This window comes from Phocoena sinus, chromosome 12 (genome assembly GCF_008692025.1).
Source record: "Phocoena sinus isolate mPhoSin1 chromosome 12, mPhoSin1.pri, whole genome shotgun sequence".
In the NCBI taxonomy this organism is placed as follows: domain Eukaryota; kingdom Metazoa; phylum Chordata; class Mammalia; order Artiodactyla; family Phocoenidae; genus Phocoena; species Phocoena sinus.
In genome coordinates, this window is record NC_045774.1 from 11,787,770 (window position 1) to 11,804,021 (window position 16,252).

At 49.4% G+C, this 16,252-nt stretch overlaps 1 protein-coding gene across 9 annotated transcripts in view; it reads right to left on the reverse strand.

Annotated features, from left to right (window-relative positions):
- Window positions 1–16,252, reverse strand: part of TIAM2 (TIAM Rac1 associated GEF 2) — a 230,115-nt gene that overhangs the window by 13,111 nt on the left and 200,752 nt on the right. For all 9 annotated transcript variants that reach the window (XM_032651230.1, XM_032651228.1, XM_032651229.1 and 6 more), the window contains 3 exons: window positions 3,677–3,856; window positions 991–1,059; window positions 327–452 (listed from right to left, as the gene is read on the reverse strand). In XM_032651230.1, coding sequence (XP_032507121.1) covers window positions 327–452; window positions 991–1,059; window positions 3,677–3,856 — 375 coding nt within the window. The remainder of the gene's footprint in view (window positions 1–326; window positions 453–990; window positions 1,060–3,676; window positions 3,857–16,252) is intronic.

The following is a 16,252-nucleotide window of genomic DNA, read 5'->3' on the forward strand; positions in this document are numbered from 1 at the left end:
CACAGAGAGGCAGAATCGGATGCAGTAGGTGCTCTTGCCTCAGAAGCAGTCGCCCTACAGATCCTTCTGTAGAGCTGAGTAAGGCGCGTGCGTGTCAACAGCAGGCAGACTCCATAAAAGCTGTGCTGCCCAGACGTCTGAGTCGCAGAGCATCTACTCTAGGGAGAAACGGGGCCTTCTTTTACCACCTGCCAGAGGAAAGCCATGCAATGAGAGCGCTAAACTTACCTTTTTCAATAGTCAAGGGACAACACTTTCTCTTCAAAGGGAGAATTTTGCACTGTTCCCACCTATGTTTGCTTTAAACCTAAGTCTAAAATACTTACTCTGAACTGCGAGGGGGTTTCAAGTATGTTAAAGTCAGCTGATGCTGAAATCCCATCCTCCAGCGTCTCCAGAAATACCTTTTGAAATTCAAGCATCTCTGGCAAACTTCCAAAAAGTGACTCCATCTATGTACGTGAAGATCAGAATTTGAAAAGAGGGTGTTAGCGATGACGACCCAGATACCACTCTGAGTCCCAGATGCACAAATGAATCACAAGTCATTCACCAAGAAGGAGACAGAAGTGACGCCTTTAAAGAAGACGGCATATTCAGTAGGGGACATAGCTCATACACAGAGACTTTGACTGCCCCGGTCCCTGTAATACTAAAATAACTGGAAGTGGGTGTCAAGTTTTCAGAATTCAAACTGGGGGGAAAATGGAAAGAACTAATTACTGTGATTTAACATTAAAAAGTCATGTATTAAAAGGTAATTTGGGGGACACCTTCTACTACAAAAGAGGCACGGTCATTTATAACTCTTGCCACTGTGTTTCACGGGATGGAGGCCACATCAATGGCTTTGAAGGAGGCGACGCTTGGGTCTCTCTGAAGATCCCGAAGTCTCAAATGTTCTTTGCGGATCAGTAGATAAAATCTAGGTCTGCTAAAAGGCAAACTGAGACTAACCTATGGGTCAGCGGACGAAGGGAAGGTATTTACCTCATCCTGGGTAAGAAAGGGCTCACTTTGAAGTGGCTCCAAGTATAAGTCAAAGAGGCAGCTCAGATCCTGAAAGACAGAAGAGAGTCTTTAACCCTTAAGTCTCCAAAATACCCAAGCGTTTCCAGCAGCCCGGGCTGCAGCTCAGACTCGCATTAGGAACAATGAAGTTTATGTCTGGTTGAAACGCTTGGCCCTGCGAGTGGTGGTTCCTGCTCCGCTAATTCAGAGAGGTTAATTAACAACACAGTACGACCAGCATCTGGACTCCACATTTTACTTTATAGCTCGATCACCTACTCTGCGTATTTGAATATCTTAGTGGCAGAACCAGGACCTTTCTTTCGGCTGCTGCAGCAGGAACCCTCATCTCCCTTCAGAGAAGTGAGTTCTGGCCAGGTACCTCTGTCAGGTGTGGCCACATCCGCTGGCCGACCTGGCTTCCTTCTCTGCCTCAAAGAGCAAGGCGACAGCTCCAGCGTGGACAGCTGAGCTGACGACGGACGGGACGAGATCCGGAGAGCTCTTCGGCTTTGGGGCTGACACGTGAGCAGAATTTCAAACTCCCATGCTCAAATGCAAGAAAACATTTCTGAAGATGACCAGTCGTCATGTTTACAGTCTAGGCCATCTTTGAATCTCCAGTAAACTGGGCTCCAACGGTACAGAATAGTGGGAGTTGACTGTATTTACAAAACTCTTTAGATAAAGGTTTTTTTTAAAATAATTTGAAGCCAAGATCAGGATATAGTTTAGTGATAGAAAAGATTTTTCTTGTTTCATTTATTCCAAAGAATTTTGAGTCCCAAACTATGAGAAGTAGGTGACTACGTCTGCCTCCTTTTACAATGGAGAAATCCAGCTCTGGAGAGCCTGGTCCAGCCAGAAGCCTCCACAGCCTTGTGGTGTAGGTCCTGAGAGCAAGTGGACAGGCCTGTGACACTGAGTGCTTCACAATCAAATCCGCCCTGGCCTTCCCGACCTCCCCAGGCCCCACGGCGGCCGCTGCAGAGCAGGGAGAGGTGAGAAGTCACCGAGTCTTATCTCAGGGAACACATGAATGCTGAAAACGCCAAGTCACGTGCAGAGGGTCCAGGTTACAAAACAAGTAAAAGTCCATGTTGAATGTCAGCAACAAAAAGAAATTAAAAAATGAAAAAGGGGTGTGTGTGTGTGTGTGTGTGAGTGAGTGAGTGAGTGAGAGAGAGAGAGAGAATCACCATAGGCACCAGGCACTGGTTACTTTGTCAGAGGCACAGGTGGGCTGTGGTCACTCCCTGAGCCGGTCACTGCCACCCAGGAGCAGTGACACACCGAGGGAGGCCTCGCTGAGCCGCGGAGCCAGAGCCGCAACATGGGGGCCCCAAGGAGACAAAGGGCAGGGCTCTCGCAGAGAGAAGGGAGAGCCATCCTTTGTATGCACTTCGCCCAGAGCATCCATCTCAGTCCTAGACCAGCGTCACGATGCAGTGACCCTCCCGTTCAAAGTGGTCTGACAGTAAAATATAACGACAGCAGTGACAAAAATAAAAAGGGACTTGGATTCCGCTCTCAACTACGCCCTCGACCCTGCAGGTGAGAACACCATGGCCATCATCAAGCTGCCACAGCGCACAGAGCTGCTGGGCAAGGTCACTGTCGGAAGCCCCTGGATGTTCGCTTCATCTCCCCACATTCGATACAGGAAAAGACACAGTGGGAAATGAAATGGAACTGCCGTCTCTGCAGTTTTCCTTTCTCCCCTATGGGACCAAAAGAAGAGGCTATGGGTAATTCTCCTGGGCTGCCTGTGAATGAGGCTTTCGGCAAAGTTCAGATAAAATGACAGTGATGTTAATGAAAGGGGAAGCTCAGATAAGTCACGTGGAGAAAGAAGGTGAGAGCCGTGTGTGTGCGCGCGCGCCGAGGCTTAATTCACGGACACAGTGTGTTAGAGCTAGAACAAGAACACCCCCGTCTCAGACCCCAGTTGAGGGGCTTGGAGGGAGCCGCCCAAGGCCACTGCAGCCGGTGAAGGCAAGGCCAGGCCTGGATTCTCAGCTCCCACACTGCTGCCAGCAATTGGCCGATGAGATGAGTTTAAAACCATTCCAAACCATCAGCAAATACTTAAAGCAAAAGACCTCTGTCTTCCCAGGCACCTGCATTTTTTGTAAAATGTTTTTCAAACTACTAACTGAAGCCTCTGAGATGAATAAACTCCCCGGGTGGTGAAAGGTTCGGCTGCTGCCCTGTGTGATGGCTGGGGACGCCTACGAGATGCGCGGCACCTCCACCGCGGGGCTCTGTCCTGCGCGGTGACCGCCTGCACTCCAAAGCCCGTTCCAGCAGCTGCTTGCAGACAAGCTGTTCCCTGGTTCCTCAACACCTAAAGTGATCTCCATTCCCCCTTTCCCTAAACCGGTACAGGTTCCCTTCCCACAGACTGCAAATGGCAAACCAGAACGTCTGTTTCCATAGTGAAAGCTACCTCAGTAACAAAACGACCGGGGAATCTAATTTTTGCAAGCCCTCTCAGCCCTTTCGTCCTCTCGCCCTCCCCTTCAGCAACTCGCCACTTCAGGGAGCAGGCATCTCCCTCGTGAGTGGCAGGGTCCCCGGCAGATACCTGGAGACCCCTGCCAACATACATACAACTGGCTGTCACAGGAGGGGAGCAGGAAATTGTGACAGCATCTTCTGTTACCTTCACATAGGACTTCTCTGTGTCCATGAGCTCCTGGATGACTTTTCGGAGGCGATCTGCATCCGAGAGGTGGCGAGCCAGCGGCCTCGGAGGCGGGTCCTGACTCTCCCTTGGTCCTTCCATGCCGTTGGTCTGGGTGTCGTTATAACTCCTACAGAGCGCGGCGATCTGCTCAGCACTCTGGGAGGGAACAAGAGGCACAGGACGTTCTCCATCATTATCAACAGCCCACCAAAGACACAGGGGCGCTCTCTTTGCCCAGCGCCCTCTCAGGAGTCTCACGGGGCATTTATCTAGGGCATCCGGCTTCATTCATCTCAAACGACGCTGGCTACCATTCAAGGTTCTGGTCGTGAAGATATGAACTTACACTTGTTCAGTACTTACCCACGATGCTTTTTCGCTTTCATAGTAGCTGTCTGACAGATGCTTCTTTAGTGCTGAGACTAGAGAATAAGGCAGAGCTAACCCTCTGCAATACGGCTGAGGTTGCTCTAAAATCAAGGTCATGGCTCCGTGAGAGCACAGAGAGAGACAGACTCATCCGGTCCACTCTGTCCCCTCAAAGGCTGGCCTAACAGAGTTCAGTTCCCACACTAAACGGCCCTGAGAGACTCAGGACCGGGGCAGCAGGGCAGCAGTTTTAGGATGGCCTGACCACGAGGGCCTTAGATCTGCCCCTAAATCCAGCCCTGGAGCTCTGCAGCCTCAGGCCAAGTAGCAGCATTAGGAGTGAGGGTTTGAGCCGCTGCATGAGCTACGAATGGCGGTAGAGGGCAGGATGTGTAGGAAAGATAAGGTCCCCACGCCGAAGGGGTGCAGAGCCCGGGGAGCAGATGACACAGGAAGCCTGGAATGGCGGTAGAGGGCAGGATGTGTAGGAAAGATAAGGTCCCCACGCCGAAGGTATGCAGAGCCCGGGGAGCAGATGACACAGGAAGCCTGGAATGGCAGTAGAGGGCAGGATGTGTAGGAAAGATAAGGTCCCCACGCCGAAGGGGTGCAGAGCCCGGGGAGCAGATGACACAGGAAGCCTGGAATGGCAGTAGAGGGCAGGATGTGTAGGAAAGATAAGGTCCCCACGCCGAAGGGGTGCAGAGCCCGGGGAGCAGATGACACAGGAAGCCTGGAATGGCGGTAGAGGGCAGGATGTGTAGGAAAGATAAGGTCCCCACGCCGAAGGGGTGCAGAGCCCGGGGAGCAGATGACACAGGAAGCCTGGTGAGGCTCCGTGGGAACCTTCGCGGAGGACGGAGACTTGAGCAGCTTCTTAGCGGGAAGCAGACGTGTCAGACCCAGGACGTGGGGGCACGGAGAGTTCTCATTCCAGGTAGTGGGAACAGAATCACACACGTTAAATGGCAAGAAGGAGCGGGAACGTCTGCGGGGATGAACAGCCTTCTGTGCAAGTTCCTGCTCAGACTTAAGCACGGCATGAAAAGCCTTCTCCAGGAGAACCCATGTGTACACTTAAAGCTGATGCTTTAAGGTCTCAAATGTGCCTCCTCCTGTACGCCTCTACCTGCCTGGAGCATTATCAGATTACACTCAAAGTATCTTTTTTATTCCTCTTTCTTTCCATGCCTCCCACACACAAGCTCCAGCCCATCTTACCACCCAGCAGCCCGTAAGCCAGCCAAGGGCAGGGTCCTGCCTTTCTCTGTCGTCGCCCCCAAGTGCTCAGTGCCGAGTCCACCTCTGGTGCACCGACGTTATTTATTACTGAATAACAGAGCAGCGTAGTCCCGACACGAATGACCAATATCCATCCGTCTTTGGCAACTTTCTGTCCCTCAACTAAAACTCTCCTTTCTTCAGCTAGATGTCTCCATGCCTGATCTCCATCACGCTGTCTCGGGTCAAAAGCTGCACCAGTCAGAAGCACCTCTTCATTCTCACGGAATTCATTTTCTTTGCTTGGATATTTCAGGATGCTTACAACTCACACAGCACGTAGGTCAACCTCAGTGGCCAACTTGTTACAAAAGCTGTCACTTGACACACCGAAGTGCCTCGAAGTAAAAGTAGGACACCTGCCCTCCCTTCTCCTCTCCTTCTCTGTTCTACGCCCCACCTGCCTTTCCTCAACACGGTGTCTTCATATGATGGGAACAGACAACACTGACACTTGGCATTGATGTTCTGGCTAGGCTTTCAATTCAATCCGGTGGGAACCAATTGCTCTGCCTCCAAAGAAATAGAAACCAGCCCCTGCACAAGGATATAAGACTTGCCAAGAAACACCAAAGCGCAGCCTACGGCAGACTGGAAACCAACACGAGCCTGTGTGGAACAAACGAGAAATGTGACACACGTTAGACGAATGGGAGCGTCATGTTGGAACAGGCTGTCTGGAAGGCTTCAGTGAAGAGTGGATTGTAACTGGTCCTGGAAGGAGCGTGTACCAAGGGAGAACCACGGAATGAGCCAAAGGCGGCGGGGGGAGGGAGGTGGTGGTGGTGGAGGGATAAGCCCAGTAACATACAGAGCCCAACTCAAGGCGGGGCATGAGAGCGGGGCCCCCGCAGATGTCTACGATGAGAACTCCCAGACTGCTGGCCTATTTCATATAATTGCTTCTCCTGTATTTTGGCATTAATCTTGGTGCAAAAGTTAAATCAACCATGTAACAGATACTAAACCTCCAACTAGACACACAGACACATCTGAAGTGATTTACTTCTAAAACAGTTAAAGCATGTGTAAGCACTAATGATTCTGCTTAAGTACACATATTATCCCCTTGTTTTTATCCTTAACTATAGCACTAGCATATTGCTGGTAATGCCTATCAGAAGATGTTCATTCAGAGTAAACTTTCAAAGAACAAGAAAACAGACATGGGGCTTCCCTGGTGGTGCAGTGGTTAAGAATCCACCTGCCAATGCAGGGGACACGGGTTCGAGCCCTGGTCCGGGAAGATCCCACATGCTGCGGAGCAACTAAGGCCGTGCGCCACAACTACTGAGCCTGTGCGCTAGAGCCCGTGAGCCACAACTACTGAGCCTGCGCTCTACAGCCCGTGCTCCGCAACGAGGGAAGCCACTGCAGTGAGAAGCCCGCAATGAAGAGTAGCCCCTGCTTGCCGCAACTAGAGAAAGCCCGTGCGCAGCAACGAAGACCCAATGCAGCCAAAAATAAATATTAAATAATTTTAAAAAAGACAACAGACGTGGATCTTAAAGCACCAATTAGAATGCAACTTGACCTATCAGAATGTCTCATAACATGTTTGAAACAACCAAATCTCATGATTCATTATTGAAGAAACTCCAAACTGTTCGGTTTTACCCTAGAAGCCTGATGGCACAGCAAAAGGCAAACAGAGCAGTGCAGCCAAAAGGTGGCTTTCCTTCTCTTCCAGGACATGAGCCTCACGACGGAGCACAAGGGAACATCCCCAAACCAGCCCCAATTCTGTCCTCCTCTTCCTGCTTCCCATGAAGCAGGTGACTTCAAGCCAGGTCACACGTCTGTTCTCTGGGCGGGGCTATTAAAAAACACCCACAGCTGGACCAACTGAATCAGAATCTTTGGGGCCCCAGGTATGCTGCTGTGGGACTCACATGAGAACTACTGGTCTACCCATCAGTAGAGCGAGCGTTCTGCCTGCGGTTTCTGGGAGGATCATGTTGTCCCCAGGGTCTGCACCACAGAATGGCCACGTAAGAGGTGTGTGGACTGAGCTCACGAGATAAGAGGAAACAGGCAGAATCACACCTGTGCGCCTGGTGTCCTGGGTGTGGCTTCACTCACGGTCCAACAGCCCAAGATAATAATACTGAGACTCTCCAACTTACTTATTTGAAATCTCTATACTGGTATTTGCAGCACAAGCTCAGACAATGCAATTCTGCAATCCTGAAAAACGACGGTTTCCAGGGCTGTAGAATCCAAATTAATCGCTCACATATACTGTGTAAAATAAGATCTGACAAAATGCACCATAAGTGAAACGGCAGCTGGTGAGATGCAGCTTTGCCTTGCTGGGATGTCAAAAATCACACCTAACAATGCAGTGTTAAAATAACGAGATTTTAAAAATAAAGTATCTTGCCATTTTAGAAAATCAGAATTCATGTTGAGAACGCTTCTGGTAAGATTAAGTTGGAAAAGTAAATGTTAGCTGAGAGTTTCACGGCAAATGTACTTTTGAAGGTAGGGCTCATAATGAAGTGCTCAAGTGCTACAAAGTCACCGTAGCTGCCGTCTAGGGAAGGTGGTGAGGGTTACCTGGGGTCCGACAGGGCAGGGCCACTAAAAGGAGAAGGGTAACTATACCTATGTCTTTAGATTGCATCTGAAAGGGTCACTTGTTTGGTCATATTTCATTTCCTCCGTTCTTAGCAATGGTTGTAAAATTGAACTGCTAAAGGTAGAATTCTGGGTGTATCTGAGAAGCAGTTTCTAGGAATAGCGACTATTTCGGTTGGGCTCTTTTCACACGTACACGTGGTGATGGAGGTGAAAAGCACAGACAAGATTGAGAGGAACCGAGTTCCAGCCCTGGCCCCTGCCCACAGTCCTCCACGCGTGCTGGGCAAGACTCATTGCTGCACCTTCAACTTCCTTATTGATGAGACAGAGGAAGCATTACCTAGTCCATCAGGTAACCCCTCAAATTGCCATTTGGACCACGGAGAAAAGGGAACTTGGATTTGTTGAGCACTTGCTGTATACGAGACAAACCCAGGGGGCGGTGTTCTCCTAGAACTATCAGGCATTCGGTCCTGACGATGCAACCGGCTGAGACTACAGGTGCCGAGTGCGAAGGCTGCACCTGATGGCACGGTGCCAACCACTCCCTGGGTATCTGGCAGAGCACGGGCAAAACAGGCTTGCTTCTCCGGCTGCCTCTGCCCACAGCGCCGTCAGGGCTCTCCCGGCCCCAGGAGAATCCAGACACACCCCAGGCGTGCCCGGGATGCAGCCAGGGGCCTCTGGAGGCCATCTCTGCTCAGGGAAGCAAAGGCAGCTCCCCACATCTGCACACCACTGTGACTTCTGTTAGGCTAATCCCCGCTCCCCTCCATCCCCAGGGATGCTGCTTGTAAAGCAAGAGACAGATGTTCACAAATCAGGGCTGGGCATGCAGGCGGGTTCAGCAGCCAGACAGTGTGTGCTTGTGCAGAACAAAAAACACACTGGAACCTGAAACTCAGGCTGGTATCTCCCAGTTCGTAGTGATCAATGCTGAGAACCTTGGGTTCACTGGGGGCCTTGCCTTTTATAAGAAAGCATCAAACAGATCTTTTCCTCATGAATTCATTTTTAAAATTTAATGAAAACAGGGCTTCCCTGGTGGCGCAGTGGTTGAGAGTCCGCCTGCCGATGCAGGGGACGCGGGTTCGTGCCCCGGTCCGGGGGGATCCCACATGCCACGGAGCGGCTGGGCCCGTGAGCCATGGCCGCTGAGCCTGCGCGTCCGGAGCCTGTGCTCCGAGACGGGAGAGGCCACAACAGTGAGAGACCCGCGTACCGCAAAAAAAAAAAAAAAAAAAAAAATTTAACGAAAACAGATTTCCCTAAAACTATGCTATATGAAAAAGTAGTGATATTGACCCACAAAATTTTTCTTCAGGCTTTTAAGTTTTCACTAAGGCTGATCCCTGCTTGAAGGTGATTTGATCTCATTTATAGATGAGGACATCTCACTCAAGACCTCTGAATTAAAGTCACTCTTCCGTGTTCTCACCAAAAAAAACAAACAAAACGTAACTATGTGAGGTGATGGGTGTGTTAATTAACCTGACCGTGATAAACATCACAATGTATACGTATATCAAATCAAGTTGTACACCTTAAATATATATAATTTTTAATTGTCAACTATACCTTGATAAAGTTGGCAGGGAAAGACATCTAAAACAGAGTTATCTTTGTTTCTGTGTCTTAAACATGTGAATACGGACACCTGCTTCCCTGTATTAGGGCTGCAATGTGTCTCTTTTTCAGGAGCCCCATTTCTTGGGGGTGGCAATGAAACTGCTCAGGATGACCAAGCGCCCTGCCCCGGATTCTCTTTGGAGGAAGGTGGGGGGCTGAGCCTTTTTCTCAAACAAGCTTGGAATCCCACAGGTGACCTTTTTAACCTCGAGTTGGCTCAATACTTCTCATCCGAAGCCTCGGGCAGCTCCTCCTGGCCTGGGTTAGTTAAGATCTGCTCCCCTGAGCATAACTGCTCTGATGTTTGCTTTGCTCTTCTTTGAAGACATTGCTACCTGAGGCTTTTCAATTTCCCTGTGGGTTTTGAAACCGAAGCTGGGATAAGTACATCACATTATCCAGAACTATTCCCGGACGACGACTGAGGTTTCGTAGCTACTCCGTGAAATATCAGTGCCCACCGGGAGCCCTGCGCCTCGTCGGCAGCTCAGCTCTGCCCCACCTTTCCGGGCTCAGTTTGCAATCCTGTCCTCACTTAGGGGCCTCGGGTACTGCAGACTCTTTTGTCAAAGGCATCTGTTGTCTGACTTGGACTCCAAAAACACTTTCAGCTGAAGAAAAACGGTTTAAAAGTGCTGCATCATTTCGGGGTAATAGTTTGCAGGGAAATGCTGAAAGGTAAATGACAGCATTTGCCGTGTGCTCGACTTTTGAATCCCTGGTTTAGAGGAAAAGGAGGTTAACTTAGAGGGGAGGTCAGTAATGGACTCAGCCAAGACACGGACCTAGAAGGGAGGGTACCCCATACTGCTTCGTTAACTGGTCCTACACAGTATGTGACCCCCAGCTGCCACCCGTGTCCTCCGTCACACAGACCAGCTCTTCCCGCCGGGCCACTGACGGGGATGGAAGCCCGGGCTGGGTCACGTCTGCAGAGGCTCATCCTACCAGGATACCAATCAGAAGAACCAGATTCTACTATTTCTACCATCCCTAGAAAGAATGCTGGGAAGAAAAAAAAAAAGCTGTAGGCTCTGGGCAAACAGTCAGTCGTCCTCAGGGACAGTCTAGGCCTGGAAAGGTGTGGTTGCATGGTGTGTGCTCAGCTGTGCTCATACAGACCCCCCAGTTCACTGTCCAGGGCATGAGAAGTCACGTCAGTAAATCACCGCAGACTGCAGCTACGGAGTCAGCTGTCACATCCTAGCAGATTAAGTCAGGAACGCTCCCTTTGGTGGGGGGAAAAAAAAAACCCAAAAATTGTACAAAGGACTTTTTCTCCATTGACTCTGTAATCCATTAAAGTTTCTAACTTACAGAAAGATCTGACATTATCCCCAAATGTTCCCAGCAGAGGGAATCCAGAAGGATCACCAAGGGTTAATGGCTTCCCCGGAAAGGCTAATGGGCAGAGAGACAGACGATGGGCGGGATTCCAGGTAAGCTGGATCGCCCACGTACAGGTCCAGCCACAGACACCCCGTGCTGCCCCACCTCTGCCAGGTCAGGATTCCTGGCCTACACTCTGCTCCGTGCTCAGAGGCGGCTGGCCGGGCCCACAGGCTAGGTGAGAGGGTCTGGTCTACCCTAGGGGGTCTCAGCATAGGGGGAGGGAAGAGGCGGGGAAGAGCGTCGTATCCACCACCTTGGCAGGGTGAAGGGGAGGCTCCAAACAGACCCAAGAGGATGATTTTTTATATCTGGGGATAGTCATTCACTCTACAGTGATACAATCCTTGGATTAAAAACTCTAGAGAAATGGCCTGAGATTTTCTTATACTTAACAAAATGGTACAAGAAGAATGAGAAAATGCTCATAATCTTTGTTTTCTAGACCAGACAGTTCTACTTCCAAAGGCAGAACGGAAGTTAAAAGATGTAAAATTAAATGTAAACGTACAGATGAGAGTCCTTATTTTATGTTGAAAGGCAAAGATTAACCTAAATTATGGCATAAAAATGCACTGAAATCTATGCAGCAATTCCCAACGATGGGAGAAATCGGCATCTGTTGACCAAAAAAGGACACGATTTATTGGAAAGGGAAGAAGGTAGGTCTGAATTTTGGAAAGTAACTTTTATGTATATCTAAGGCATGTAAACATATGTGCATAGATTTTTCTAACGGGATAATATATATCATAAATGCGGTGGTTAACACTGCATTTCAAGTTATTTTCATTTTAATCTTTGGCTTATCTATATCTTCTCATTTTTTATAGTGGTTTAATTTTCAAAAGAAATTTCTTAACGGAATCCTTTCCTGATGCTTTACAAAAACGATCTGAGGCAGAGGCAGCCTATTTCTAGGAGGACACAGTGATGGACGAGACTGACAGTCCTTGGGCTCCCAGCTCCCAGAGTTCAGCTGGGAAGACAAACTGGCAGCGAGTCAGTCAAGGTCGATGGGTGCCCAAAGCAGCGCAGGGGCCTGGGAACAGAACAGGGTGACTTTCTGTGGTCGGAGCACGGTCAGGGAAAGCAAGGTGGAAGCTAGGATGGACTCAAGGGAAACAAAGTTACCCACCCTAAGCAAAGTTAGGGGCTGGGGAGGGGGCCAAGAAATGAAGGCCAGCCCAGCCGTGGCCCATGGCCAAGTCAGGTCACATGGGGAGATGGGGCAGGAGACAGAGGTGGAGGCCTTGCTCTCGGGGGAGGGGAGCGGCAGAGGAAACCCACTTGGAGTGTGTGCTGGGTTCGCGGACCACCCTTAGGTACACACCTTATAGCAGGCGGCAGGGTGAGTAGCTGGGATAGCATTAGAGAGGGTGGGGTGTGCACCTGTCACGTGAGCTCTGTCCTGTCATTACCCCCCATGAGTGTGAAGCTCACCTTAACTAAGGGCCTCAGCGCATGCTCTGGGCGAAGCTTTCTGAGACAGTTACTTTTTCCAAGACAGGAGACTTGAACACACAGGTTCTAGAGTGACCACCCTGGCCACGGCGATCACCAGTCCTGACGCACTCCTCCCTGACCCAGTTTGCTCACCTATAAAGCAGGGACCGTGTTTCATAGGGTCGTTGAGAGGATTTAATGAGGTGAAACATGTAAAACTACTTAGCACAGTGCAAGGGATCAACAGAGGCCAGTGGCTCCATGAAAGTTATAATATGCACAGGGAGTTTAATTTTCCAAGTTCTGTTGTTTTTACAAGCGTAGAAGGAGAAATTTCCTCTGCATTCCCTGAAGGAAGGGCCAGAGAAATCAAATTCCATTTATTTACTAACTTTTCGTTGAGCACCTCCTCCATGCCAGGCTCTGTTCTAGGTGCTGGATATGAAGCTTGAATACAAAAGAGGAAAACTCTGAGCTTCATGTAAGACTACCAGGTGGAGTGAGAGGAAGGGCAGAGAGAGGCAACAAGGACATGGACGGATGACAAAAAGTGGAGCCCACAGTATCTGGACAGAGGCATAGGGCTCTGGGGAAAGCCGAAACGAGAGGAGACTATGGGGGGGTCGGTGGGACGGGCTGCAGCCTCACCAGGTGGGCAGAGAAGGAGACGAACTTCACCTTTGGAGAGCGGCTGTCCAGAGAGGACACAGCGTTTGAGAAGGCAGAGGGCATCTGTACGTACCAAGCAGGAAGCGCCCGTCCTCAGGAGACACACCCCCGGGAAGGCAGGTCCGAGCTGTGTGCCCGGAGGTGGGGAAGCACCACGTGTGTGGCTCCGTGGCTCCCAGGCCAGAGTCACCCCCTCGGGGAGGGAGCCATGGATCCAGAGCCCGCGTGAAACAGGCCTGCTGCCTGCCTTCTGCTCACTTTCCTTATTTAACTGGAGTTTGGTCTGAATTCAGGGATGAATAAGATACGCTCTCTCAGCCAAGGTTGTTTCAAGGGCTAGGGCAGCATTTCTACACGAGCAGGCGCTTCTTCCACATAAAATGTCGGGTGTTTCAGTATCGCTCGTATGTAATTCACAAGAATCGGCTCACCCTATCTAACAGATCCTCTGCCAGGTACTGTGTTCCCTCTTTCCCGTTTTTCACCCAGAAAGAAAGATACGGCTTACTTCTGATGTGCAGTCAAACCTGCGCATCAGGGAAGATGCGTGTGGGCCAGAATTTTTCCTTGACTTCTGAGCGCAAAAATGGTATAAAAGAGACTCTTATGACCCCACTCTGAAACAAGCAGGTGAGCTAAGGGCAGACCATCAGAGCAGGAGTTAGCAAACTATAGCTTTCAGGCCAAACCCAGCCTGCCTGTTGTCCTTGTGGATAAAGTTTTATTAGAACTCAGCCACGCTCATGCATCTGCCTATGGTCTATGGCTGCTTCCGCACTGACACGCAGAGGTAAGTGATTGCCAGAGCCTATAAGATTTACTACCTGGCCCTTCACAGGAGACGTCTGCCAGTCCCTGATAAAGAGCTGAGCCCGGGCTTCCCTGGTGGCGCAGTGGTTGAGAGTCTACCTGCCGATGTGGGGGACACGGGTTCGTGCCCCGGTCCGGGAAGATCCCACATGCCGTGGAGCGGCTGGGCCCGTGAGCCATGGCCGCTGAGCCTGCGTGTCCGGAGCCTGTGCTCTGCAACGGGAGAGGCCACAACAGTGAGAGGCCCGCGTACAGCAAAAAAAAAAAAAAAAAAAAAAGAGCTGAGCCCAACCAAAAAAGATGTCTCTTTTGAAATTCAGTCTGAATTAAAACTTGAAATAATCTATAAAACTTTATTCTAAAGTTTTCAGTGAGTAAAATGTATATTTAAAAAATGACTTCTGGGGGCTTCCCTGGTGGCGCAGTGGTTGAGAATCTGCCTGCTAATGCAGGGGACACGGGTTCGAGCCCTGGTCTGGGAAGATCCCACATGCCGCGGAGCAACTAGGCCCGTGAGCCACAACTGCTGAGCCTGCGCATCTGGAGCCTGTGCTCCTCAACAAGAGAGGCCGCGACAGTGAGAGGCCCGCGCACCGCGATGAAGAGTGGCCCCCACTCGCCGCAATTGGAGAAAGCCCTCGCACAGAAACGAAGACCCAACACAGCCAAAAATAAATAAATAAATTAAAAAAAAAAAAAAAAAAAAAAATGACTTCTGGGGCTTCCCTGGTGGCGCAGTGGTTGGGAGTCCGCCTGCCGATGCTGGGGGCACGGGTTCGTGTCCTGGTCCGGGAGGATCCCGCGTACCACAAAAAAAAAAAAAAAAAAAAGACTTCTACATGTCAATTGTCTACAGACTCCGGATGACATCTTAATTCCCGTAAGATATAAACCATTTTATGTCATATGCTTTCAACTGTGTCAAAAGCCAAACAAAACAACAGCTGCGTGTTCACCTGGCTCAGAACCAGGGCTCAGAGAAATGACTCAAATTCTCTTTAACAGTTTTTGCTTTCTTTTGTGTTGCTTTTTGATGCGTGGGAGAATTCAGTTTGCTTTTCCTGTGACTTGGCGCATTAAGGTCTATTGTGATTATACCATTTAACGTTCATTCTAAATATATTTATCTAGGTCAAGAAGTCTCTAAACCAGTATCTTTCAACTCATGGTTTGGAAAACATATACTTGCCTATCTACGACTTCTCTGTCTTACCCTCACTCACTTTCCTATCCATAGGTATTTATCTCAGGTCTTAGCTCCCTCTTAATTCTCTTCCTTTGGTTTTCTCTCACAGCCTACTTTTGTTCTGATAATCACATAAATTAGTTTCAACTGTGTATTTACAGTAACTCTCCCTTCAGTGGTTCATGTTTTCATTGAACCCTATTATTCTAGTTGGTTTGGTTTACTGCCGATTTTTCCAAACACAACATTTCTATTCAAGAGCTGTGCCTCTAACTTTATTCTTGGCGACTGATAATATATTACTGAGCAGTTTTTGCAGCAAAAGTCCTAAGTGCTACATATTCTGAGAATTTACTGAGCTGAGAATTTTTTCTATCTTCGTCACTGTATTTGAAGAGAAAATGTGTCAATAACAACACCAATAGTAATCAAATTCTGGAGAGACTAGAGCTTTGAAAAATCTTTGTTAGCCTCCAATTTCCTGGGCAGGTAGAGTCTCTACTATAAACAGAAGACTGAGGACGACACAGTTGAATCCTGGAAGGGGGCCCTGCACGCTGAGGTTCAACAGCTCAGGCTGTGTATGACTCTGCCTAGGACAGCTCTGCCCACCTACCTAAGCCCGGACTGTCCCCCAGCTGAGTCTTCTCTCTTTGCCCTGGTACCTTGAGAACTATATTTTCTTTCTCGTTGTAATCTACAAGGGTTCCTGGTTGCCTTACCTAGAAAACCAAAAAGCAGGGCAACACCTGCTTCCCAGCTGCAGACCAAGCCCTCAGCCCTGGGAGCAGTTCTAAGATTCTCAGAAAACTACAATTCAGTTGCCCCTACCCCAGTTCTCTGATGATACTCCTTGGGCACCTTAGATCAGCTTCCAGACTGTCGTAGCGTTACATCTCAGCTGGCTCTAAACAGTTGGCCTGGTCTACCTTCTTGTGGAACATAAGCCGGGGGCCTCCACACCCTCACAGACTCCCCTGACCCGTAGGGAAGTGGGGATGGTGGGGAGCTTCAAGGCATCACAGACTAATACCGTCATCTTGTTATGTGCCCTTCGTTGCTCTTAACGCGCATAACCCCACCAGTGTCCCAAGTCTTCTTATTAAATATCATTATTGTTGCCATATAATAATTTTATCTTAGGAAATATTTTTGTAGGAATCCACAAGATAGACACTACTAGGACACGT